Below are 27,202 nucleotides of genomic sequence, written 5' to 3'. Positions count from 1 at the left end.
AAGGGAGACCGAGCCAACACCAGGGACGCAAACCGGAACAAAAATGACCCAGTCATGGACAGCATAACCGTGCCAAAAAACCAAAGGGGCAAACCCTGCAACACCCCGGAGAACGAGTCAGGAGAAAAAACTGCCCAGAAGAGCAACAAGAAGCCCCCGCAGGGCAGGGGCAAACCACAAGCAAGCCAAGGAACAGCCAACAGATGGCAGACGAGAAAACCCGCCATCAGGCGTACCAACCGACCCAGCACAGACCGGGAACCCAAGCACGCCCCACAAGATGGCAAAGGCCGTCACCACCCGGGAAGGGGAAACAGAAAGACCACCGGCAGACCTACGGGAATAGGAGAAGCTGGGAAAGAACTGGAACCAAGGAAGGTCCAGAGGCACTGAGACCAACTGGACGGGGAGGACCCCCCACGGACAGACCGCGCAAGCCCCGCCTGTCAACAAGGCACCTAGACACCCAAAACACTCCCCGTGGAAGGCCTCTACCAAGATAAATAACCCCGACAAGAACAGCCAGGGGGCCACACGAAACCCGCCGAAGGGGGACAGCACAAGGAGGAAGGCAACCAAAAAATGGAAAACCAGAAACAGGATGGGGAAAACACCAACACCCCACCGGAAAACAGGAACCTGATGAACGGGATCTGCCGTAGAAGGACCAGAGAGATGCCAAAAAGCAACCCCACAGTAGACCAACTAAAGAGCCACAGCACAGTGGACATGAGCAGGTAAGCCCGACAACCGGTGGAAACCAGAGCGGTAACAGAAGGCACCCAACAGAGCCCCAAACCCCAGGTAGCGAGGAGAAGCACAAACAGGAAGGGGGTGCAAGACCCACCCGCTGAGCCAGGAAGGAGGAGGGGGTACCACGGGCGTGGCCCTGGACAAGAAAGGGCAAGCCCACCAGAAGCAGAAACAGAAGCAAAAGCCCACATGGCGACCACCGAAGCAGCCCAGAGAAGGACAGACAGGCGCCAAAAGCAGCCCACCCCCTCAAACACAGCAGCCCACAGCCCCCGGAATCCCCAGTAGGACGATCAACCAGGGACCGACCAGGAGATACCCCGTACAAGAAATGAGAGCAGGATGGACGGACCGCAGGCCCAAAGCCTCGATGTATGTGATCCCAACAGCACAGACAATAACATCAAATACATACAGCACCACCACAACGTGCGTAGTACCACCTGATGGAACCATCCTGGAAATCCCAGAATAAGAAAGACTGAGAAAACACCTGGAAGGCCTCAACGCTGTGTCCTGCAGTGCACCTCACCGCGCACGTATGTCACCACAAAAAGAATAATCATGACCAGCAGGGAAGAAACGCAAACCAGTCATGCAACCAAAGTAGCATGGAGAAGACCTACGCACGGAAATTACAAATCCGGAATGAGGTATATAAGAAATCCATATTGCCCCCATTATTGACCGAGAACTCATAAGCAGAGGAACACCAGGAGTTGAACACATAACCTTTGGCGTAAGAGTCAGAGACCTTAACCACTAGGCCACAGTGACTCAAAGCATAGGCAGTACACAAACCCTTGTCCAGCATGAGCCGGCACCACCAAAGGCACAAGCCCAACCTTTAAGCAATAGCCCAAAAGTCTCAACACATACAGCGTTTGTAAGCAGGACCAACAACACCAGCTATGATGGGGGAAACCAAGACAAATCTGCACCCGGAATTTATAATGTAACCACCGTTAACCAATGAAAGCAGCCAGATCAAACACATACATACAGCTGCAACTGGTGACGGAAACCACTACAGGAAAAACACAGATATATATATATATATATATATATCACCCAGAATACGTTGATCCCTTATTAATGCATTGGGACATCACGACCCAAAACAACGATAATGGCTGAGCATGAAACGAGGCAGTAGAGCCAAGCAGATTCGAGAGCTCCTAGCAACAGCAGGGAACTCTCACTGCCAGCTGAAAACCAGAACATCGAAGCAGATCCGTGTACACCAGAACATAATCCAATTAAAACTGCCAGGCAGACACACTGCCACAACTGGTGACTGAAACCCCCCAGGAATCCGAAAACATATAGAAATGCACCTATACATAACACTCACTCAGAGTACGCCGTTCCCGTTTGTACAGCACTGGGCTAACAACAACAGGGGAGAGTCTGAAACGAGACCGCTGTAGAAGAGTTAAGCAGAACCGAGAGCTCCCGACCTGCTCACTGCCAGCGGCAAACCAGGCTTTCAGTTTTGCAGCGGAATAACAATGCAGCGAATGTGCAAGACACCGCACACAAAATATCCGCAACGAAAGCTACGCCGCCCAGGAATCGCGGGACCGGCTACATTTGCGGGCCGGAAAGCAGGGCAAGCCCGGCCCGCCCCACGGTAGGGCTATAAATGCGGTAGCAAGCGGCACCTTGCCCCCAGAACACCCGTGTGAAAACTCCCGCAGGAGAGGCCAGAGAAATGCCAGGGAGACAACCGTGGAAGGAACAAACCTGCGCCAGGAATGCACCCGCCCCGACATCCAGCAGGTAAGCCCAGGAGCTCAGAGGAGCCCGGAGAAACCAAACAGAAGAGGAGCTCTGCTGCATCCGTGTCGAACGCCAGCCCCACGGGACTGACAGTGACCGCAGCGATGCCCCTGCGGGCTATGTCACCAGTGAAAACTTGCCTCCAAGAAAATAGGGGCGTGGCCGAGAAGCGTTGAACGGCCCGCTGGGCCCCCTCTCCCAACACCCATGGCAATAGCCCGTCTACATGCAGGGTCACCCCCCCCCCCAAAGTGAAGGAAACTCGAGACTTGGGGAAAGCTGCCCCGTATGCATCCAAGGAGCACCGTCGGGGGGCCTGGGCACAGACAGACCGAAATCCGTCGTCTACTGGGCCGCTAGGCAGAGCCCCAGACCACCCCGGCCGCCCCCCTGTAAACCCTTGGCTTGCTAAGGCAGAGCCTAACCGACACTGAAGGGGACCGGGGAAAGGAAGGGGGGGGGGTCCTAGATCCCAGGGCCCCCTAGAGCAGGGCCACCAACCAAGGACCCATGTTCCCGCTACAGCAGGGACCACTTACCTGACAGCGCATCTGGAGAGTCATTGTGCGCAGAACCAAAAAAACAACCTGATGGGTAGAGCCGGCCCGCCTCTTATAGAGGTCAAAGATGTAATGGGTCAGCCATATTGGGAAGATATGGGAGGCTAACTTTTTTGCTTTGGAGGGTTCTGGTGTGGAGCTGAAGCGCACTTCGTTATTCATGTGATGAGGAAGACTTACGAGGAGGTAATGAGTCGAGTAATAATAAATCAAGACCTTTTCCTGACAGAGCTGCTAAGTGCCAAGCTTGCCTGAAACTAGGTGATGTCCATAGTATGTAATGCTATTTGTAGAGAGCGGACTTAGATAGAGGGCAGTGGACGCTGAACCATGGGTTCAGCATGTGTACCCCTGTAGCACCATTCTCATTATTTATGACTAATTGGCATATGAGTACAGGAAGGACAGCCCAAGTGCAAAGCAAGATTGGCTTTGTCATTATGTTTTTTAATCATGTACAGCAGTGCCATTGCTGAAAGTAAAAAATAAAACTGCAGTGACGCGATCTTCGCTGGATTTTTTCGGCCAAAGCTTGTTCATTTTGGCAACATTGACTTAAAAATGTTTCAAGATTCTCTAAAGTTTTAAACAGTCAGTGAAATCACTTTATTCGATTCTTAAATAATATCATAAAAGTACAAAAATACACATTTAAAAAATACAGCCTTCATATTCTGCAAATATTTGTAAATAAATAGAAAACGGGCATATAAAAACATTGATTAAAGAACAAGATAAAAGCTCACAGTTCATATACAAGTATTGCACAGTAGTCTGGTCTTCCATGAGAAAAGTAAAAAAGAGGCCATGGAATAACATACGAGATAATCGGGCAGGGATAGTAAAAAGTATATTTCTGGACGGCATTGGGTAAAGTTGTATTTACGCATGAGTGGCTGAATACATTTATTACGATGTTTCTTATTAAAATTTACAGAAGAAAAAAATATGTAAATTTGATTGAGAAGAAATGCTATCACACGGACAGGGAGGGAGATCAAGGATAGAGTAGATTCCAACTGGGTAGGAAAACATACATTGGGATCAAATTCAATTGAAACCTCAGTAAAATAAATCGGTAATGTGAATTTGTCACAGAGAATAAATATCGGGCTGCACCTTCCTGATCAATTGGACCATCTAAGTAAGATTTTACAGATACTTTAAGGCAATTCGATTTAACTCTCTCAGTTGCCCTTTGTTTAAGGAATAGAGTCTTGATTTCTTTTTTTAGAAACAGTGGTGCAATTTGTTGGGTATGTAAATAGATACTCTATACTGAGGGAGGAGATACTATTTTTAATGTATGTTAACCACGGGATCCTGTAGGCATATTCGAGGGAAAGTTAATCTTCTATTACCCTCTGTGTGAGTATCACAAATTCTCTTCTCCATATCGAGTGCCATAGTATTATCGGTGCCAGCCTGATTGTCAGTAATATAAGGGACATCCAATTCTGCATGACAAGTAAAATTAGAACAACTTTGTGGGAGGCCGACAAGTTTTTTCCAAAATGTATCCTCAATAGTCTGGAGGCTATTCCAATCAATCAATCATGGGTTTGTTGAGCGCGACTACTCACCCGTAAGTTTCTCATGGCGCTGGGGGAGGAGGGAGCGCCGGGTCCTGTCCATCAAGGAGGAGGTCTATCGAAGAGCCATGTTTTGAGGTCCCTCGTGAAGTTGGGGAGTGATGTTGTCTGTCTGAGGTGAATTAGTAAATCCACAAATCTCCGCCCCATAGGTTGCAACTGATATTGATTTAGCAGAATAGACTTTTTGACCATTTCAAGGGGTTTTGCATCCAGTTACTTTATAAAAGAGTTTCAGGTGATGATACTCTTTCCAGCGATAAAACCCTGTTAATGATCATGTTTGTCTAAGTTAGTCGTCTATCAAAGGTTATCCCAAGATAAGAAAAGGTATCAGTGTGGGCTATTTTCTGTCCTGCTATGTAGAAATTTGGAACCCTCCTTTCTTTATGCCCAGTAATTAAAATAACGGACTTCGTATCATTAGTTTTTAGATCTAGGCCACTCATATAGCTTACATAGATTTCTAATAACTGCTGTAAGGCTTGGCCGGTGTGAGCAATTAACACTGCATCATATGCGTAAAGCACAATTGGGGTGTGCACATTATTTATCTTGGGAACGTCCTGTATTGAGTTCAACAGGGGTGATTTCACCCCATTCGTATAGATGGAAAATAGAAATGGGGCAAGTACGCAGCCCTGGCGGACTCCCCTATTAATCAAGACCGACCTAGTGCATTCACTGTGCTTCCCGTAGCAGACACTGGCCAAACCCGATGAATAGAGCTGTTTATTGAAGGTGATTATGGTCTTGTCAATGTCCATTTCAGCCTTTATCCTCCACAGATGATGGTGTGCTACTCAGTCAAATGCTGCTGATAGATCCATGAATGCCAAGTACAACTTTCCTTGCTTTAACTGGGTATACTTGACAATTAATAAACTTAGGTTGAGACATTGATCCTGAGTACCTTTCACCTTTTTCAACCCATATTGCACCGGGATCAGGACATTATTATGGGAAGCCCAGTCCTCTAACCTATTTACTAAAACACGACCCATCAATATAGCGGTGCTGTCCAGGAGAGAGATTGGCCCATAGTCTTTGGGCTCGGATTTGTCTCCTTTCTTGTGAATAGGGATTAAAATTGCCTTCTTCCATGAGTCCGGTGGGGCCACTATAGAAATTGCATTAAAAACATTAGTCAACACCGGTCCCCATAAATCAGACTGCTCCAAGAAAAGGTCTATCGGTGTGCCGTCCGGGCCAGGAGCTCGATTAGTGAGGGACTGTGATAAGGCCTCTCTTATCTCGTATAGATTAAATGTTAGGGGAGACCTTATGGTAGGGGTACTGGTTACCTGCTGGCTATACACTCCCTCACCGTTTAGGTTAAATAGTGAAGAAAAATGTGCAATACAAGATTCTTCATCCACGAGACAGTCTATACTCGGGTCGTCGCAAGATTTGAGGAATGAGGCATTGATCACTCTCCAAAAGTCCCTAGCATTATTCGAAAGAGCTGCTTGATGCACTTGATCCCAGGCTTCTTCCTTAAGGGTTTTAGATCTCAACTTCCTTGCCTTGTAACGGAGGCGCAGAATCTTAACTATTTCCGCATCTCTAGGGGTGGATCTAAGGGCCTGGTGTTGGTTTGATAGAGACTTGGTACATGAATGATCAAACCATTTAGGGCCTGTCGAGTTAGATGTTAGACTTTTCTTAGTTAAGACCTGTTTGACTGCTAATATCCGGTCAAAGGCCATGGTTATCTGTGTTGGGTCGGTGTTTGCTGCCAGGCAGGTCATAATATCTTTAAATCTGTTTCTGACCACAACTGCGGTATTTGCTTTGTCTACCATCGCCCATTTAAGGGTTATCCCATTTTTCCACGCTGTCGTGCCTCGTCTGCTCCAAGTAGGTTCCCTGCCATTCCAGGTCAGCAATTATAGCAGCATGATCACTAAAACCAAATGATATCATTATGATTTTAAAAATATTCTTTTTGAGAGACCGTGAGACCAGCAAATAGTCTAGGGTCGAACCCCAAGTGGCCGAGCCAAACTTGTTTTGTAAAATGCCATCTAGTCAAGGCAGCGCCCTAATAATCGTACGTAAAGTGTGGGTTGGGCTCACCTAATTCGTTATACATACCACACACTGTTTTGTTTAAAAAGGCACAACAGTGCACATTCAAATCGACCACCCATAGCATGGTTGAAGGCTGTTTGAAGGTATTAAAAAGGGTAGTAATGTCCCCTTCCAACGTATCAAAAACCTGTTTCATATTGCCATTAAAATTATTACTATAAAAATTGATTAATAAGATTGTGTTGCCACCCTGTAGTGAAGACTGCTATTTATATACGTACAATGCTAAGTTTGCACAACCGCGTTAGATGTTAGAAAGCCATCTTGCCACTTTTGCTGCTTTTGCACACGACACTGTAGTTACATGTTATTAATTGAGAAATGCTTGCTCGCCTCTGCTTCACATGAGAACTGTCTGTTGTTCACATCCCTAACAGTGATCTGCGACCTTGGTCTGAACATTGTGTAAAGAAACAGTCTGGGTCGCTAGACGGTGCATGTTGTTGGGTTCAGGTTGATCGGCCCACTATTTAGCCATAACACGCATGCAGCTGCAAATACCTGAAAGTCGAGTGCTTTTAATATTGCAGGCAGCATGCTTTATACACATTCGGAAGAAGAGCTTTCCCAGGAGCAGAGTCTAGCTGATCCTGTGATGTGATTCCACTAAGCTGATCTTTACTGTATGGGGTTCCCCATTCAAGCCTAGAGACCTTCTATTAGTCTAATAATAATAATATTAGTTTACTAGCGAAAGGAAGGTGGCTGTTATTCACTGTCATTTTATTATGATTACTCCTTTCATTCTCTATGGTATTGTAACTATGCTGATGGTTTTGATTTTAATAATTTGTCTGCTTATGTTAGCCAAAGTACTGCATCTTAGGACACGAGGTTTATAAAATAAACTCTTTAAACTTTACAGTGTCTCTGTTTATTCTGTTGTGGACTGATATGAGAATAATTATGAACAGGTATTTCTGATTCCCACCATTCCTGAGAATACACTAAGTCGCTTGTTCTGGGTTGTCTATACATTGGGACCGCCGAGATAAAACTCGGATAACGAATGGGACACTGATGCTGGTCGGATAAGGGGTTCTGAGGTGAGTTTTTGGTACACCACAATTCACTGAGGTCCTGGTTTCTGTGCATAGTTCTGTGCATAAGCAGAATCCCTGCAACATGGCGCACCTAACGTTTGGTCGATTGATTTGAAACGCCTTAGTAGTGCTTATATTAGTCCACAACACCCTCACTCTTGTTTCCGGTTAACGGGAGTGACGGGTTTAACCTACCTGTGTCTCGACTAATAGGTTCTTTCAAGCTTGAACATTAAAAAGGTTTTTTCCGAACCACCGTGCTACTGTTGATATCGTTGATACTCTTTGCTGTGTCCTTATGGCGGTTGACATTGCCGCACATAGTCGTGCAACTCTGCGCCGTCATTTGACGACGTATGGGGTGCCGGATGATGGGATGGCTGTTATTTTTGTGGTGAGCGCTGATGCGTCTTACCCATATGAGTTGTTTTACTCTTGGGTGACTTTTCCGGCGGTGGATGTAGACGATGATACGTTTCATTCCTTTACTCCCACGCAGCTACCTGCAGTCTATACGCCGTATAGGACACAAGAAATTCCTATTTCTGCCTGGCAGCATACCATTCGGTTTAATGGCGCCCTTCCCCATGCGGTTGCACCGGCTAGAATGGGCCAGTTGTCGACTGCAGGGGCCACATGGCCGGTGCTGGCTGGCTTTACGCCTCATCCCCGCTATCTCACGGTGGCGGTGGCTGAGTTGCGTGTACTACACACAGCCCTGATTACAGTTCATAGGGCTTTAGTGCAGTACGTGTCACGCAACGTGCAGGTGGGGGCACCTGCTGTTGCGGGACAACCAACGGACCACCATGCGGTGGTTATTAGTCCTGTTATGGTTAATTCAGTGATGGGCAAGCGCCCCCAAAATAATGATGATTTGCCTTATTGGCTTGCTGAGAAATTTGACCAACTGGAGGCGGTTTTTCCGCATACCTCTCCTGTAGAGAAACACAGGATTCTCACCATTAGTTTGCCGAAAGACTTGGTCCCAGATATGGCCGATTGTGCAAATAGGGGCAAGGTCTTTGCCGCGACCTACTCGAAGTGCTTCGGCACTCCGCCTATGTCTGTACTACCTTCCGTCATTAAACGTGTTCAAGAGAATCACGGAGCGGAGGCTGCTGTTGAATTGGGAATGAGGCTTGTCGGGGTGTTCGATGTGGTTGCCTCCATGGTGATGGGCAACCTCAAAGGCGATGTCATGCAGTTCCAAGTGGCTAATAAGCTGGACCGCGTGGACGAACTCGACAGGCCTAAGGAGTTCGCTAAATTAATTGCGGAAGCCTATAGGACCATAGGCCGAAGTGCCTTGGGTGTTAAACCAACTGTGATAATTCCTGATATAGTACAGCAAACTAAGGTGAGCTCGTCTAGTAAAGACGAACGCCCTAATTTTCCTAAACAAAATTGGCGAGCAAAGAAACAGGGGAAGCAGCAACAGAAACTGGGGTCTCGTCCTGCCTCACCGGTACAGTCGTCTAGTGAACGCACATATGATCTGCGCGATCGATCTAGTATTAAGTCACCTGCTAGGTTTCAGGTTTCTGACCAACGTTCTCCTCATTCTTCACAAGAAACATCGTCTTCACAATCCGGTGGCGGAGACCATGGGAAAGGACGGGGTGCCCAAGTTCGTGAGCAACCCCGTCAGACTGACGGCAAAGGCAAGCAGGACGAGTCTGCACGTCAACGACCCCCGTTTCAGAAGAAGAATGTTGCTGCTCTAACAACGAGGTATGCCACAGATAGTGCGGACGCAGCTTCAGAACCTGACATGGGCAATATCGCTGCTCGACAGCACGGCGGAAGTTACAGTAGTGCGACAAGCACTGCGTCCATATCTGGTGGCGACAGCAACCGATACGTTCATAACTGTAGAAACTGCTGAGACTAGAGTGGCTCCCCCTGACAGACTGTATAATATAGTCCTTTTAATAGAAGGTGACATACAACGCACGATTCAAGGGATTTTTTGGGATAACTCCTCCCGTCCTTTGCGCACACAGTGCCAAAGGACCAAGCTAAGAAGTTCGCCGAGGAGTGGGCTCTGGTGCTTGCGCCTGCTTTGTATCTTAATCAGGTAGGCTGGGATAAATTGTCCCCCAGCCATGAGATTCCGTTGCGGTCCATGCCCCAGCCAATATCCCATGCGTCGCGAAGCAAGACCTCACGTCGCGGCTATCCTTGAACAATTGGAATATCAAGGTGTAATTGAAACGTGTGTCACCAATGAATAATCCTTTATTCACTGTGACGAAGCCTGATGGGTCGTACCGCCTGGTTTTGGATTACCGGCATTTAAACTCTCATTGCCGGACATGCGCAGTACAGAATACCCACAGTTCGGCTCTCGTCGATAGTCTTGTGAGAAAACGGTTTAAAACCACACTTGACATTTCCAACGGCTTTAATAGCCATAACTTGTCCTCTCTTAGTAGTGAATGGACAGCATTTACCTCGGGCGGCAAACAAAAACATTTCAAAAGATTACCGATGGGCTATAAGAACAGCCCTGGTGTTTTTGCCGCTCGTGTAGTCTCTCTGTTAGAGAGCATTGACCCTGATGCGTACTCGTATGTGGATGATATTTATCTCACAGATGACGATTTGTGGCCGCATCTGTGTCGCGTTGATCGCATTATTGTTTTGTTTGCGGACTTCGGATACAAATTCAACTTTGCGAAGTCTCACATTGCGGAATATACAGTGTTGTTTTTGGGATACGAACTCAACAATGAAGGTCGAGGATTGGCTCCGCACTTCCTAAAGAAATGCGCATGCCTACGTGCTCCTACGACACTGAAGAAATTACAATCTTTATTGGGCTTTCTGAATTTTGGTTGAACGTACATTCCTGATTATGCCCAGCGTATCAAGTCGCTTTATGCCTTGGTACAACCTACTTTTCCCAAATCATGCTGGCTGCCGGAGCATTCAGCTATATTGCAATCTTTGCAAGCTGACCTTCTTGCTTCAAAATACTTACTGACGCATGATAACCACACTAACCTGGTCATAAGAATTGTGCCGGGCTCAGTGGGTTTCACATACTTAACGTTCAATGAGGCCGACACAGTCCCCGCCTACAAATCGCACCTGTACATTTCGACTGAACTGCGATTTTCCACTGTCGAGAAAGTTTTGAGGCAGTGCAGATGGCGATTCTGAAAGAACGAGCGCTATCGCAAGGAAAACGCATGTTGGTGGTCACACCATATCCTGCCCTTTAGGCGGTGACAAAAGCAAGTGTACCAAATTCTAAAGCTTTGCATCCACGGTGGATACAATGGGCCACTTCCTTGACATCGCCCGACGTCACATATATCTTTGACACAGCTCTACAGACTCAGGAGTTCTTACAGTATGAATTCGTTCATCCAGCTCCTCTGTCTTTGCGCCCGCTCGAGGATTACCATTGTGTCATTTAAACTGACGGTTCTGCGCAACCGGCGACTGGATCGAAGCATGCCTATTCAGCGGCCTGTGCAATTGTGGTCGGTATTTTCGTGAATGGTGAATTCCAATCTGATGTCGTGCATACGCAGTCATTGGGTGATTGTACCGCACAGTTGGCAGAGTTTCGTGCTCTGGTGCTTGCACTGGAGTTTGCTGATCCTCGAGTCACTACACTTATAGTGAGTGACTCGTTCTATTGTGTTCAATCTTACAACGACAATCTACATTTTTGGTCTCAAAATGACTACCGTGATTCCAAAGGTAGCACAATTAAGCATAAAACGCTTTGGGTTTGAGTGGCTGAACTTAAAGAACATCTGCCTCTCGTGAATGTTATTCACACTCTTGGTCACCAACGAGTTGGTGTCCATGCTGTCGGCAACAGCCTAGCTGACGACATGCTTAGTAGCAGCAGTTACAAGATCACAAAGTAAGATCGATGATGACATCTTGGCAGCTATTGCTGCTACAGAGAAGGGAACAAAATATCCGAGAGGTTTCCCTTCTCGTTACCATTATCGCTTAAGTCCTGATAACGTCCTGTTAGTGAGGATTAACGATGTTGGTTGCAGATTGATTCCCAACGCGGACTGCAGACCATCTTTGATATTAGCGGCTCACGAGGGCATGGCGTCTGCCCATGCCGGCGTTGCAGCTACTGTATCTCTGTTACAACAACGTTACTGGTGGTGCGGATTATATAAACAAGCTCGCGCTTATGTTCTTAATTGTGACATTTGCCAGCAGATAAAACCTTCAACTGCGGCGCGCCCACCACAGACTCAGTTGTACATATCTAATAAACCACTGGGGTGTGTTTATTTAGATCATTGCAGTCCATTCACCTCTGATACTGCGTACAAATACATCTTAGTTGCAGTGGATTCGTGCACACGTTTTCTGTGGGTATGGCCACAAAGGAGTGCTGATGCCCGTACTGTCATCAAGGATTTGCGTGTCTTTGTTGGAAGTTTTGCATGTGGTACCTTTCATTCTGATCAGGGCCCTGCGTTCGCCTCTAAGGCGTACAAAGAAGCCATGAGAAATTTGAGGGTCCAAGTCAAATTTTCGTCTCCATACCGACCTGAGGGTAATAGTGTGGTGGAGCGAATGAACCGTGACTTAAAGCAATCTTTGACAGCTAGGGTTTTAGGTACTGGCCGGAACTGGCTAGCCCACTTGTATGACGTACAACGTGCACTTAATAATCTCCCTAGAAGGTCTCTGGGTGGGCGGACCCTATACATGATGCTCTTTGCCATACGAATGTTTGTCCCGGACCTTGATGGTCTAGACATGGCGGCGGCCGCCGCACCCTTTGACGTAGATGATCACTGTGCTGTATTGCAGAATCTACAAGAAGCCAGAGACAGTCTAGCGAAGGAACACGTGCCCTCCACATCTGATGCTGCGCTTCAGATTCCGGTAGTCGGCTGGCTACCTTGAGTTGGTGACCTGGTCCGTGAGAAGGTGGAGAACAAGAAGGAGTTCGGCCCCTCTTATCGTGCACCGGTTCCGGTGCTTGGAGTACAGGGTATACGTACAGTCATTTTACCTCCACTTCCTGGTCGCAAGGATAATAGGTGCATATCTATTGACAATGTCAAGCTACAGCGAGTGGCCGATTCTTCTTAGTATGACTCCAGCGGTTTCTTGCCCTGCGACGCTGAGAAATTCTGTTTTGGTCCCGGCTACTACCACCTTGCCTGATGTTGCCGTCGAGATGCATACAGTTACTGGTCCTTTGTTGCCACCAACAGCTGGTGGTCTACCTGAAGATATTGAGTATGCTTATCCTGCGGATGTCCCGTTGCCTGTTTTACACTCCACCACAGTTAACCAGTCGCGCTACTCCTTTGACACTAATTCAATGACTTCCATTGCCCCATCAAAAGTTTCAATTGTTGCTGTCTGGTTTAAAAGACATTTTTTAATTCCCCCTTGGACTTACATTTGGCTGGTGCTCATATGTATTTTTCTGTTTATGTCCATTGGCTTTGTTGGTAGTGTTTTTCAGACTTATAAATGGACACTACCTGAAAGAAAGATCGACAATTCGACTAATTGATGGAACTTTGGCCCCCCACTCCTCATCACATATCATGAAAAGGGACCAGACTTTTGTGAACGTTACTGCCTGGCCTGTACTGGATGGGATAGCATGGGATGCTGTTAAATTTCAAATTCATGGCCCACTGAAGTAATCAATGTGCCAAATGTATTTCGTGTTTCTAAGGGTGATGTGGTTAAGCAAAACATCCACTCTGATGATTGGGATGTTCAAGCCATAGAAGCACTGTTTTCTGATTTGAAATATTATGCTGCATTTGATGCTGAGGATTTGTATTTAGATATTGCTAATTATGATGAGCAATTCTGCTATCAACATTATGGCACGCATTTCCTACACAAAGCAAATACGTTTAGAAATGTTGTGAATTATACGCAGTGGGAACACTGTCCAGCCCCTAGGCTCAGGGCCGTTTCTAGGTGTTTTGCCGCCCTAGGCGACAATTGAAAAATGCCGCCCCCTCCCTTTTACTACCATCACTCTCTCCCCCGTCATCCAGGCTATAAGAATTAATGCATTGGATATATAAGAACTTGTATTCAACATTAAACAAAAAACAAATCACACATTAAATAACTAAATAAGCACTGTTCATATTTTATTTAGTATGTAACATTCTCTCTTCTAACTTAAATGGCGTTTTGGGTTCTTTCTCCTAATCCAATGATACCTTCCTTGCCTTTATTTTAGCAAAGTCTTTAACAAGATCTCTAATGTCAAGCTGGTAAGCCATGTCTTTTTCTACTGAAATTGTGGCTAGTCCCGTGAGTCTCTCTTGGCTCATGGAACTGCGCAGATAGGTTTTTATTAATTTGAGTTTTGAGAAACTCCTCTCCGCACTTGCCACTGATATCGGTAAAGTCAAAAGGATACGAAGAGCTACGAACAAATTAGGAAAACCATTTTCTAACTTGTTTTTGCACAGATAGTTAAGCACATATTCGGGTTTTGCATTTTTTTGTATTCGATGACTTATTCCTGAAAGTTCAGAGCAGAGAGCTGCCGCGTCAATGTCCTTTAGAAAAGATATGGTTTCTCCAGGTCTACGCTGGGTTAGAGCTGTTTCCAATTTGATACACAAATCCATGAGTTCTTTGGAAGTTTTCGTTTTGAGGTCACTTATATTGTATAGAAAACCAAATAATCTTGCAATTTCACTCAACTGTGTGAATCGTTCTTTTACAGAACTAATTGCCGTGTCCAATATTGCAAAATAGTAATTTACTCGGAACTTCTCTTTGGGGTCAGCGATGGGTTCATCTGCTGATTCGTAAGCGAACATTTTCCTTTTCCTCCTTCTTATCTCTGGCTGAAAAATAGGCTCAATATTGATTTCTTCAGCTAGCTCTCGAGCATCAACCAAAACTCTCTCAAATTCCATGTCACTCCTCATGTTTTTTAAAAACTCCTCTGTATTTTTAAGCTCATTTACTGTTTTCTCAATAGTAAAGTGCTTCTCTTGCAGCAGTTTACTGGTCAAATTGATTTGAAATAATATACTGTGCCATGTTACAACTGCCACAACAAACTTAAATGAAGATATGCTGTTCAGAAGACCTTCAGCTTCAACCTTAGTCATGGTACCAGAAGAGCCTTTCAGAGTTGAATCTTCAGTAATTTCAAACAACGCATCATACACATGCGGTAACTGGTACCTGATGGGAGTTAAGGCATCGATCCTGCTTGACCACCGAGTATCACTCAGAGGTTTTATAGTCAAAGATGGTATATGGTGTTTCAGTATATCCCATCGACGTGGAGATACAGCAAAGAATACATACAATCTTTGTATAACATCAAAAAAGACTGTTGCTTCAGTGCAACACGAAGCAGCATCATTTACCACGAGGTTCAGGGTGTGGGAACTGCAGGGGACATAGAAGGCACATGGGTTAATATCCAGAATTTTTTTCTGCAGACCTATTTCCTTGCCCTTCATATTGCTCCCGTTATCATAACCCTGACCTCGTAGGTCTTCAATTGACAACGACAAGCTTTTGAGCTGATTTCTCAGAACATGACTCATCGATTCACCTGTGGTTTCGGTTAGTGGTACAAATCCCAAAAAGTGTTCTTTTATTTGCACGAGGCTGCTGTCTTGGAATTCTTCATCAGAAGACTGAAATGACTCTGTTCCTGAAGATTGCACGATGTCCACAAATCTTATGATCATGGTCATTTGTTCCGTGCGGCTGATATCTGGGGTGCAATCAAGAATGATTGAAAAATACTTTGCCTTTTTAACCAATGAAATGATTTTCTCTTTGATTCCGTTTGATAGCACTTGAATCAGTTCATTTTGAATAATGTTGCATAAATAGTGAGCATGTGTTCTACCCTTATTTTGTATTCTCCTGAGATGTTCATTCATAATAGGATCAAACATGGCGAGCAATTCCACAATTTTAAGAAAATTACCATTATCATGAGCATGAAGTTTATCACTGCTGCAACGGAAAGCCAAATTTTGTGCACCTAGAACTCTTACAAGAGATATTACACGCTCTAAGATCTGATGCCAGTACTTTTCTTCTTCTTTAAGCTTTTTTGTATTAACACTATCTATAGTTGCATCTTGTTTTTTTAAACTTGTATACAAGCCCTTCCAGTTATGGAAGTTGGTAATATGTTCAACACTCTTTTCGTGTGAAGACAGAATTGCGGATATGTTATGCCAATCGTTGCATCCATTCTGAGTGAGACTTGTACTTGAACTTGAATTTCCGCCTAATACGTTGCAGCAAAAACAGAAAACCTTATCGGTTGATACAGAATACTGGAGGTATTCACGGTAAACTTCTTCTCCATTTGGAAGTTTTCTTTTATAATGTACAGATGAAAACTTCCTTTTTTTCTCATCTAAAGGAAATTTTTTGCTCACTTGTTTTGGCCCATTTTCAACCAAAAGAGTTCTTAATTTGTCTCTACTTATTGGTAAGTCTTCCCAGGAAGCAGGATCTGAATAATCTATTTTAACGCTTTCTTCAGTAATTTTCGGGTGTTTACTTTGATCACCATCTTCATTTTCAAGGTTATCCTTCTCAGTATCCACTACAACGTGTTCTTCTTGCTCTTGGCTGTTAACTTCTATGTCCTTGTCTGGTAGGCATATATCATCATCTTTTTCTGAGTTTGAAGTCGATGCCCAAGCAACTTCAAGAGAACTCTTTGGAGGACGTAGAAATTTTTCAATGGACCTGTTTAATTTGGATAGTTCTATTTCTCGAGCCGCTTTTCTTTTTCTGTACTGGGCACCTGAGAGTTTTTTCCTGTCTGCCATTTTTGATCCTTTCTATTCTACCTGAAAAAATATAGGGCAATAATAATTCTGAATATTGTATATAATAATTCTGTATATTGCATTAGAAAATTGTAACAACATTATTACTGAAAAATGTAAGAAGCCAGTAACATTAATGGAAACGATTTTATTTTCGTAAATCTATTTTAAGATCTATTTAATGATTTCAGCACGCTACTCCGAGACCCATAAATGATTAGTGTTGAATTAGTATAGTGAAATATGAAAGTAATTTAAGTGGTGGATAGGTTAGTCAGTTATTTGGATTCGGAAGGATAGAAGTGGAAAAAAGGTTTGATTTTATGTAGCGCTGGTTACCCCTGATGTTTTCCCAGGTCTAATTTGGCCAGAGGTGAAACGCAGATTTGTTCAGTGCTCACAAACCACTACTATCACTCACTTGCCAAGGCCCATTTTCCGATGGCCAAGAAACAGGCTCTGGTAGTGCCACTCCTCAAGAAACCTTGTTTGTCTCCTTAGATTCCCAGTAACTATAATCCGGTCTCCTCACATCCCCTTCAATTCTTAAATTCTAGAAAAACTGCCCCTTCTACTTTTAGAGGCTATTTCAGCTATATGTTCCCTTTCATGTCCTTGGTTAGGCTTCTTACCATCTACTTTGGCTCCCTGCAATTCAGAAAACCCAGATAGGCGCACGCTCTTCCACTGCTACCTGGTAGCCAAAAACACTGGAATACTCTCCCACCTTCCCTGCCTCAGGCGCAGCACCAACCGTTCCTCCTTCTGTAAATCCTTGAAAAAGTTTCTCTCTTCAGTTTCATGAGTCTATTTTTTACTTATTTAAGCGGTCTGTTTTCCAGTTTTTCTCTGCAGTGCTAGGACAACCTTTGGGTAATCGTGAGCATTCCTAAACCCAGAGGGTTCAACCTCAAATCATCCACTGTCAATAAATATGGTAGTCCCTAGCATAACAATTCATAGATAAAGCAAAATATATAGCTTGATGCCAAAATCGAGAAGGACTTTCAACTCAAATACTTACCTGGCCTATTCCCAAACTATTATGCAACAGCCAAAAGAGAAAATGCTTTCGAACCCCTAATTCCTGAAACTCAGTTGTCACTCCGATTTCCACCTTTTGCCCTTATCTCTAGTATTTCACACTAGGTTTTAGGATGCCCTCCTAAAAAACTGGGCCTCAGTTTCAATAGGCCCAGTAACTGCCATCACAAGACCCGCAGGAATGCACCGGGCAATCAAAATTATGGCCTAAATTGTATAATTATTACAGAAGACCTACACAAGAGCCACTGACCGTCAAAATCTACACTTCTTTTTGGAAGTGCAAACACCAGAGCAACCTCATAAAATATTGGGTCATTTCTGAAACAACAATACTGATCACCCAATGAAAGATGCGCAGACTGCAAATTACCTTTTTCAATCCCAGCAGGGCTCCTCGGATGTAATCAGGCACAAAGGCAGGTCTAAACAGCTTAAGGTCTTCCTGCCATTACATAAACACTAAAGTTTAGATACATTTAAGTAAGGGGCAGCATAGGATCCAAACATCTATGAGCAATGCATTTGATTAACTTGTTTAATTCTAATTTCTAAGTTTCAGCTGTCCTGGATGAAAGATTTGTTTTAACAAGGTGTTATATAATAAGTAATTCATTTCAATTTGTGGAATACATGTATAATAATGACTGCAGTAACCCAAACTTGTAGACTCAACCCTCCAGGCATTCAGCTGTAGAAAACAGAACCTAAAGCATCCATCAACCATCACGCCGGATAAAAACGTGAGCTGCTAATCCCCTAAGAGGGAGGTGGAGGCGGCGCCCTTGCAAGAGGATGAGACCAATTAGTGGCCTGACTTGCACATACTCTTTGCCACATAATGGACTCACTTTCCTTTCCTCGATGTGAAAAACTCCCCCCCTCCCCCATCATCAATCCCCACTCAAACATGAAGTCACTCAGAGACCACTTCCCCCCCACACCAATGGGCATTCTCCCCTACCCCCTTTGAACTTGGGTCCAAGCCACTGGGATGACCCCAGTTGAAACTCTTCCCTGGAACCTTTAATCAGGCAGCAGTATACAACAACGACCATTGATGCACATCTGCAATAATGGGTAATAACTTATAGGTACTGTCGAACATCAGGCATGCCAAGCTTCGCCTCTCATGGCACTGGCAGTACCACTTCATAATCCCGTCCGGTTCCATGTGTAAAACCTGGGCTTCATCCATCCATCCGATCCTCACATTTCACCAACAGCATCTGCCATGACACTCGCAAAAAACAACCCCAGCCCCCACAACAAGTAAGATGGAGGATGTCATCTACCTCCAGGTCATAGGACACTAAGGAAGCCACTAGCCACGCCTGACCCTTTCTATTAAACTACCGCCTAAATATATTATACACAGAACCTTACCCACAGGTATTGAGATGTCTATTCTACCTGAAAATCATTATCCTATGACTCCTGAACATAATTTGACTTTCCACAGAAGCTTGGCATAATTGATAGTCTTGTGACTTGATTCCACACCGACACCTCCATCAGCTCCTCAACCAACCCACTAGCTCAAATGCACAACCAGCAGGCCCCACGGCCACCGCTCTCCTGAAGGGCCTTTGACAAATAGCATCCTGCTTTGGGTCCGTCCCAGGGGCACATCCAATACCCCAACCTCTTCCTCCCAACTTGGTGCCCTAGGTTAAAACCAACTCTCCTCATCCATTCCACCACTCCAAACCACAGGCCACTAACGCGAAGCACGCACGCCCCTCCCTGTACCCTTTACAATGAGAGACACACATTCAAATGATGGATATAGATGTGCAATGAATGAGCGACCTTCTATTAGTTCACATGTGATCCCATTGAAAGAGATGGTCTTCCAGTGAGTGAGAAAGCCTTTTGGTGAGTGAGATGGCCTTCTAATGATTTAGATGGCCTCCCTTTGAAAGAGACAACTGATAACCTTCAAGTGAGTGAGATGGACCACACATTATTAAAATAGGCATCTATTAATGAAGAATACCTTTCATTGAGTGAGATGCAAGTGTTGAGCAGTAGTAGTCCTTTTAAGAGCAGATTGACGTTCTTTAATAGGATTTTCTCCCTCTGAGTTAAACATACTACCAGTGATTGAAATGCCTATCCGTTGATACCGCTTGCCTGCGAGGCATGGGAAGTCAGCGAGAGACGTGACCTTCACCTTCCTCGGAATTCCTTGTAAAGAGCGAGTTTCATGTGGTCCGTGCGGGGCTTTATAATGGTTGGGTTCAGTTAGGAGAATTCAGATTGAGTGTATGTTAGTGCCTGGAATGAGTCGGCCCTGCTGACCTTCCTACAGACTCAATGTGTGTGTTTTACAAAGCAAATAATGGGTTTTTTATAATAAAAAATAAAAAAAAGTTGATGGACAGAATGCAGAACAATGTCATACATTCACCCCAGTTCTATAATTCTATATTGTTATTTACATTAACAAGAAGTGTATTTTCTTCTAAAGCAAACAAAATAGTATAATACGGTATTTCACTTACCGATTTAAAAAACACTCCAATATTTAAAGTACAACACTTGCTTATCTTTTCACAAATAAAATAATGCTATAAAAACTACATTACAGGTGATTTGTGTAAGAGCCTTTGACTCTGTGGTATGGTTTATAATGTCACCAAAACCCTCCCTCTATAGACGTGCATAGACACAGACAACTGTTCCTGAGGGGCACTCGAGCAGCGTACAAGGTTAATTTATTTGACATTAAAAGGTGAAATCATGTATGTGTTTCGGCTGTGAAAAACAGCGTCGCATCTGGTGTTGTGGATGAACGCCGGCAACAACGAGGGGGTGGGTGGATGGGGGGGTCACATACACTATGTGCGCACACATGTATTATAAGATAATGCAAATAGTCAAGACTGTTATTGCTGCATATTACACATGTAAACTAGTTTCAAAACCCATAGTTCACATGAATAAAAGTGTATACTCAAGTTATACGCACACTTTCCTGACATTCTGGTTAATAAAGTATTACCTAAGCATGAAAGTGCTTATAAATATGCAAACATCACAAATACCTTGCAATTTACGGCAACCCTATTTACCGTGTCAGAAGCACAACACAACTACATACAAACAGTCGCCTAGTTAGTCTGACATCGAAAAGGCAACTGCAAAACTCATCCAGACGAACATGAAAAAGCATGTTTAAACAGCACCTAAAATACCGCACTTAAACATCGCCTACTTCTGGGAATTGACCTTTTACTATTCTGTGTGCAAGGAAAAGTCAAATAATGTCACTGCTTTCATTAACCATGCTTGTGTTTAAAACATCGGCATAAAATTACTCAAAACTAAAACTTGCATTATAAATTAAAAGGTAAACCTTGTACTGTGCTCCTAAAAGGATAGTTGTTGGACACCACGACGCACTACTAATCTTTGGTGTCAGTGTGTGACCAGGATACGCAGGGATCCGTGATACGTGTGTGTGTGTGCGCAGATATATAACACAAAGCGGTGCAGATCGTGTGGTGACGGGGTTACTCTCGCGGTGGCGGTTCTAGTCTGACTGTGACCTTGGACGTGGTTTGTTTCTCTCGTCCATTCCTACAAACATGGGACGTCCTCAGAACATTCCAGCCTGTCACCGGTGGCACTGACGGTCTGGGCACTGTCTCTAGAGATGAGGATGGGGGGCTGTGAGGGGTGGGGGCATCGGCGTTCTGCGCTCCCTGTCAGCCACGGCCCACTCACTCACCTCTCGACCCAAGTAGATGGGGCTCTTGCGATCTCTGCCACGGGCTGCCCAGAGGACACGATACCCTGGCGATTTCTGCCACAAAGTGCCCAAGAGTACACGGTGCTCTGGCGATCTCCACCACTGTGCATTAGAGCTGGTGTGTCAAGTAGTACATGGGCTCTAGTGATCTCTGCCACGGACTGCCCAGGAGTACACAGTGCTCTGGCGATTTCCACCACGGTGGCTGAGAGCTTGAGTGCCCAGGCGTTAAAGTTGGATTGGGTAGGGATTTAGGGGGCGAATTACCAATCTGATTTTCACTTCACGGGGCCTGAACTCTCAGTTCATGCGGCATGGGTGGTAGCACAAAGACACAATTGGCCCTGCCTCCTGGGACCCAATGTTGCCCCTCATGTGTCTTTTTAGAGTGAGCTGTTTCCAGGTGCCCGATATATCCCTCTGCCAACCTAGGCGGCATGAAGCCTGACATAGGAGTGCTCTCTCCAGGAAGAGTATGTTTAACGTGTGTGCGTACGCATCTTTCTGTTTGCCGGTTTATGTATAATCACATATGCATGTCTGTTCGTACTCTGTGTGTATGTTATGATTCTACTTGTGTGATTGTGTGAACAAGAGTGTTTTGTGGCTTTGAGTGTCTGTGGTCTGTGACGCACTTACTTCATCAACCCCCCCGGCTCCAGACACGACCGCACAACTTACTGCTTGCTTACTTTACTTAGCCAGGTTATAACTGACTAGGCCTTTAGCGCCCTATTTTTTGGACATCTACCTGCCTGCCGCAGCCGACCCGGATTCCACCCCGGCCTCCCCCGGTACCTGATATGCCTGCAGGCCTCAGTTGACTGAGAACTCACTCTCTCTGCCTCTTGCCTGACGCGCATGCACAGCCTCCGCCTGGCGTCGAATGTGACGTCCCGTCACGTCAACGGTGGAATTGAAGGCGCTACCTGGCCTCACGGGAACTACACAGGGATTGCGCTTGAGAAAAAATCATGGATGCAAGGACCTCCATTAAGCATCGCCGCTAACTAATTTTTGACGGTAGATATGGAGAGAAAGAACAACTGCCCTGTCTCCACCGAGCTCGCAAATTCCTTGGGCTGATTAATGCGCTACTGAATTTGAGCTTCAACTTAGGCACCTGCTTTATTTATATCTGTAAGTGCTTCCTGTTGAGGTTTAATTTTTTGGCCGCGGCCGCCCTCCACCTTTTGCCGCCCTAGGCAGCCGCCTAGTCCTGCCTAGTGGTAGAAACGGCCCTGCCTAGGCTGGGCAGCTCTTCTACGTTAGTGGACAAATTCACATATTTTTCTGACTTCAATGTGTCTAATCCGGCCTCCTTTTTTTTTTAAAGTTGCGTCTGAGTCTGCTTCTAAAGTTAGACTGACACACACTAAATTGTTGTATTCCAAGTCCTATATGGACGAATTGGCAATCGGAGGCTATGATCTGTGGAAAGCTACTGTCGGTCTAAAATCGGTTTGGGGTTCTAAACCGTGGCAGGTACAGGGAACAGAAGCTTTGCATCGTGCCTGCCTCATCCAGAACCACATGTTATTTTTGAATTCGTTAATTTTTCAGACCACCTGTTTTGGATTGGCTACTTCTAAAAAAATTAAATTCTTCCTCCACTCCGGGTCTGGGTGCTTATCCTAATTGGGATAATCATACGGATCTTTCCCTTGCTACGTTGCAGTCATACATTTCCAACACATCCTTCAATATTTCTAAGTTAAATCCGGAAGGGTGGTTAATATGGCAAACGAGCTCAGATTCCTGTCAACATAGGTTTCTGGATTTAGCTCCGGGGTATGCACAAGTTCGTGTCGACCCTCGTTTTGAATCCTCTCACACTGTAACTACCTACTCAGTAGGGAAGTTATGCCAATCTTGGCTGCAACATTCCACCTTAGCATCTGTTAAACTTCATTTATCACAATTGAAAGACAAAATAGATTTGAATGATTTTGTAAAAGGTCCTGCGGTTGGCAGGTCCAAAAGATGGGTATATGCAGTTTACAACGAAGTTTGGAAGTTATCACAGATTGAAGCTGCATCCAGATTACGAGCTATTGATCAAGCCAATATGGAGAAAGTATTGGCTGTTATAGATAATAGCATTAACACCCTGTCTTCCAGAATTTATATGTTAGATAATATTGTTTCATCTGTGGTTGACATTGTGCAGGATGATTTGTCTGTTTTGTATTGTGGCCAAAATCAATTGCGTTCTATCATGCAGTTTGCATGGACATTGCAAACATTAAAGGCTGGGAGAGTCCCTTGGGATTACATGAGTACTTCATCTTTGTTCCTTCCTTTTAATTTAACTGCGAAACAACAGTTCATGTCCATGAAAGATGCAACCTACTCATTGCTGCACATTGAAAAGTTAGAACCTTTACCTTTCTCTGTTGCCGAATTAAACTCCGCTGTGTGGCTTATCCACGGGTTGATCACATTACCGTTCCCCCTGTTTAAGTTCAGTTCGTGCATGAAACATTATGCCCTTGGCAGATATGAAGAACTAGGTACTGCCTTCCTGCATGAAGTTTGGTCACTCCCATTCACGTACAGATGCGTGAGGGACGGAAAAGAAGTTTACTTAAAAGGTGAAGAGTGCACTTCCACTCCAGATCACTCTGTGGTGTGTCGGCACATTCAATTTCATGGTGCATGTAATGTGCACGCTCCTAATTTAGCTTGCATCCTCAAAGGGATCCTGGTGCCAGTTATAACACCGTCTTTTACGCTGCTTGCTAACGGTAGTTATTTGCTATTAAATAATGAAGCTTGCTGTGGGATGTTAGTGGGAATTCCCTACATAGTGACTGTATCACAGAGGGTAGTCTGCTGCAATAACGTCCTTTTCCCACCCCCGCATGGACGGCTCGATGTATCCATCTGGCCTTCCATTCCAACCTTGAAAGCAGAGTTCAACAAGATGAGCAGAATAAGGGCTCTATTGTCTCAAAAAGAAGTCGCGTTGACTTCATCCCGGGAAACATTTGTCCTTCACGTAGCAAACACGCGCACAGAGGTGCAAGCGCTTTTGAATACTGATCTCCCACTTCATTTTGGGGCCCTAATTCAGACTATCTTTAATGCCTCGTCAACAAGTGGCTTGGCACATTTTTTCAAAATTGTGGGCTCCGGCCTCGTGACCTCCTTTCAAACTATTTTGGTGTGATCCCGGCATTTTTTCATTCTATTTTTTCCAGCGTCTTCGGAGGTCTCCCTTTGATTCTCGCCCTCGTAGCTGGGGTACTTTTGTTGATCTGCGTACTACGCTATGGATGCACAACTTGCGTCAAACGACAGCATGTCCCGGCTGCTCCATCTTCGTAACCGGATGCTTGAATACTATGGATTGTCCTTCCGGTTTCCCTACTTTACTTGAGTGTCCGTTCCAATGGGCTCTGGATTTGTGCTTGACGAACTCGGTGTCTCCCGCCCCGGATTATGATCGGCTAATGAACCCCTTAGTGGCTCATGAGTTGGACTGTTCTGGATTATGGCCTGTGGAGCAGCACATGGAGTCCTAGGGAATTGGGACATCGGAACGGCTGTAGCTGAATTCTTGGCGAGAAGTTATCTTGAAGAACACGCCAGTTGTCCTCTGATGGTACTAGAGGCTCCGGTTGTCGAGGAACATGTGTGTTCCTTCCCCTTATTGAATTGGATGGCAGATAATTTTGCAGAACGTTCCAATGATTTCCTCTTGGAAGCTGTTGCAACTTATTGTACTTATACCTTTATGGATTAACTTGGAGGTCATCCAAAGTTCCTGTGGAAAGCCTTTTTTTTTCTTCTTCTCTTTCCCTCGTTGAACATCCACCGATGCTATTTTTTTTCCCTTTCAAATGGTTTTTTTCTCCCTTTTTTTTCCTTCGAACTTTTCACTTACCTTATATGGATTCACAATTTGTGCCCTTTGTTCCGTTCTATCGAACTTGAACTCTGCGTTCTTGAAATTGCGCCCCTACTGGTTAGTGGTCCGATCAAGGGTGGGTGTAGTGAAGACTGCTATTTATATACGTACAATGCTAAGTTAGCACAACTGCATTAGATGTTAGAAAGCCATCTTGCCACTTTTGCTGCTTTTTGCACACGACACTGTAGTTACATGTTATTAATTGAGAAATGCTTGCTCGCCTCTGCTTCAAATGAGAACTGTCTGTTGTTCACATCCCTAACAGTGATCTGCGACCTTGGTCTGAACATTGTGTAAAGAAACAGTCTGGGTCGCTAGACGGTGCATGTTGTTGGGTTCAGGTTGATCGATCGGCCCACTATTTAGCCATAACACGCACGCAGCTGCAAATACCTGAAAGTCGAATGCTTTTAATATTGCAGGCAGCATGCTTTATACACATTCGGAAGAAGAGCTTTCCCAGGAGCAGAGTCTAGCTGATCCTGTGATGTGATTCCACTACGCTGATCTTTACGGTATGGGGTTCCCCATTCAAGCCTAGAGACCTTTTATTAGTCTAATAATAATAATATTAGTTTACGAGCGAAAGGAAGGTGGCTGTCATCCACTGTCATTTTATTATGATTACTCCTTTCATTTTCTATGGTATTGTAACTATGCAGATGGTTTTGATTTTAATCATTTGTCTGCTTATGTTAGCCAAAGTACTGCATCTTAGGACACAAGGTTTATAAAATAAACTCTTTAAACTTTACAGTGAGAATACACTAAGTCGCTTGCTCTGGGTTGTCTATAAATTGGGACCGCCGAGATAAAACTCGGATAACGAATGGGACACTGATGCTGGTCGGATAAGGGGTTCTGGGTTCTGAGGTGAGTTTTTGGTACACCACAATTCACTGAGGTCCTGGTTTCCTGTGCATAGTTCTGTGCATAAGCAGAGTCCCTGCAACAACCCGGGCCCTTTAGATGAAGAAAGTTGTAGTAAGGAGAATCATTATGGAATAACAAAACTGCTAGTTTTAAATTGTTTTTTAGCGGAGTTAACCCCCCCCCCGCCTCCCCTCCCTCCTTGGCGCGGACCGAAGTAGGCTGGCGAGCTGGGGTGTGAAAAGAAAGATAGCCGTCTATATTAATGGGTTCCGTTTCCCATGTTTCCTGGAGATATATCAGATCATAATTGGAGACAATTGCTAACCAATCAGGAGCAGGCATTTTTTATCTCAGTCCAACTATATTGCAGGAAATAAATTTTGCGTCATCTCTGTTATTGGGTGCATGATTAGATTTAACTTTGGGAGATGTAGGAAGTTCGGACCCTGACATTCTGTGGCTTTAAGCAGGATTAGAGATGCTCCCGTTCCCCAGCTGTCAATCGCAGCCATCTAGATCAGTTAAGACACTGAATCGGTTGTGAATGGGGAAGGAAGTGAGAGGTCGACCTTGGAAAAAATATGGGGGCTCATGATAGTTGTTGCTGGGTGGTATCAGGGAAGCTTGCTCCCAGTAAGAAGGTCTAACTGGTTTATAGAAAAACCCAAGTGGCAACACAAACATTTGGCTATTCTGTGATGGACTAGCAGGTAAGCGAATGAACAGATGTTGAACCAGGCGATGCAAATTAAAATTAACTACCACACCGTCCCCCTGAATAGATTTCATTGAATCCCCTACCCAGGCCATCCTTCTTGCCAATAAAGTACGAGAAAGTAACTCCCCCTGTGTTTGCAGAATCAATGGCATGCTTTAGAGATAAGCTGGTCCATAGTTTCTTTCTGTGTGATATTTTAGTTTGGGGACATTCACCAAAACTATTACTTAGGGACAGGCAGCGGGGGGAAGTTCTAGTCTTAA

At 44.8% G+C, this 27,202-nt stretch overlaps 1 protein-coding gene across 1 annotated transcript; it reads right to left on the bottom strand.

Annotated features, from left to right (window-relative positions):
* Positions 1-14,006: 14,006 nt before the first annotated feature.
* On the bottom strand, positions 14,007-16,631 carry LOC146830891 (zinc finger MYM-type protein 1-like). Its single transcript, XM_085603811.1, has one exon. It carries the CDS (start codon positions 16,629-16,631, stop codon positions 14,007-14,009), a length of 2,625 nt encoding a protein of 874 aa, XP_085459937.1.
* Positions 16,632-27,202: the final 10,571 nt, after the last annotated feature.

Source organism: Triturus cristatus, chromosome 5_1, assembly GCF_964204655.1.
Source record: "Triturus cristatus chromosome 5_1, aTriCri1.1, whole genome shotgun sequence".
Lineage (NCBI taxonomy): Eukaryota > Metazoa > Chordata > Amphibia > Caudata > Salamandridae > Triturus > Triturus cristatus.
The sequence above is the reverse complement of the archived record's forward strand: the minus strand, read 5'-3'. Positions and strand labels throughout refer to the sequence as shown.

Bases quoted from the DNA above. Each gene is read 5' to 3' on its own strand.
- LOC146830891 (XM_085603811.1), bottom strand. From the start codon at position 16,631: ATGGCAGACAGGAAAAAACTCTCAGGTGCCCAGTACAGAAAAAGAAAA.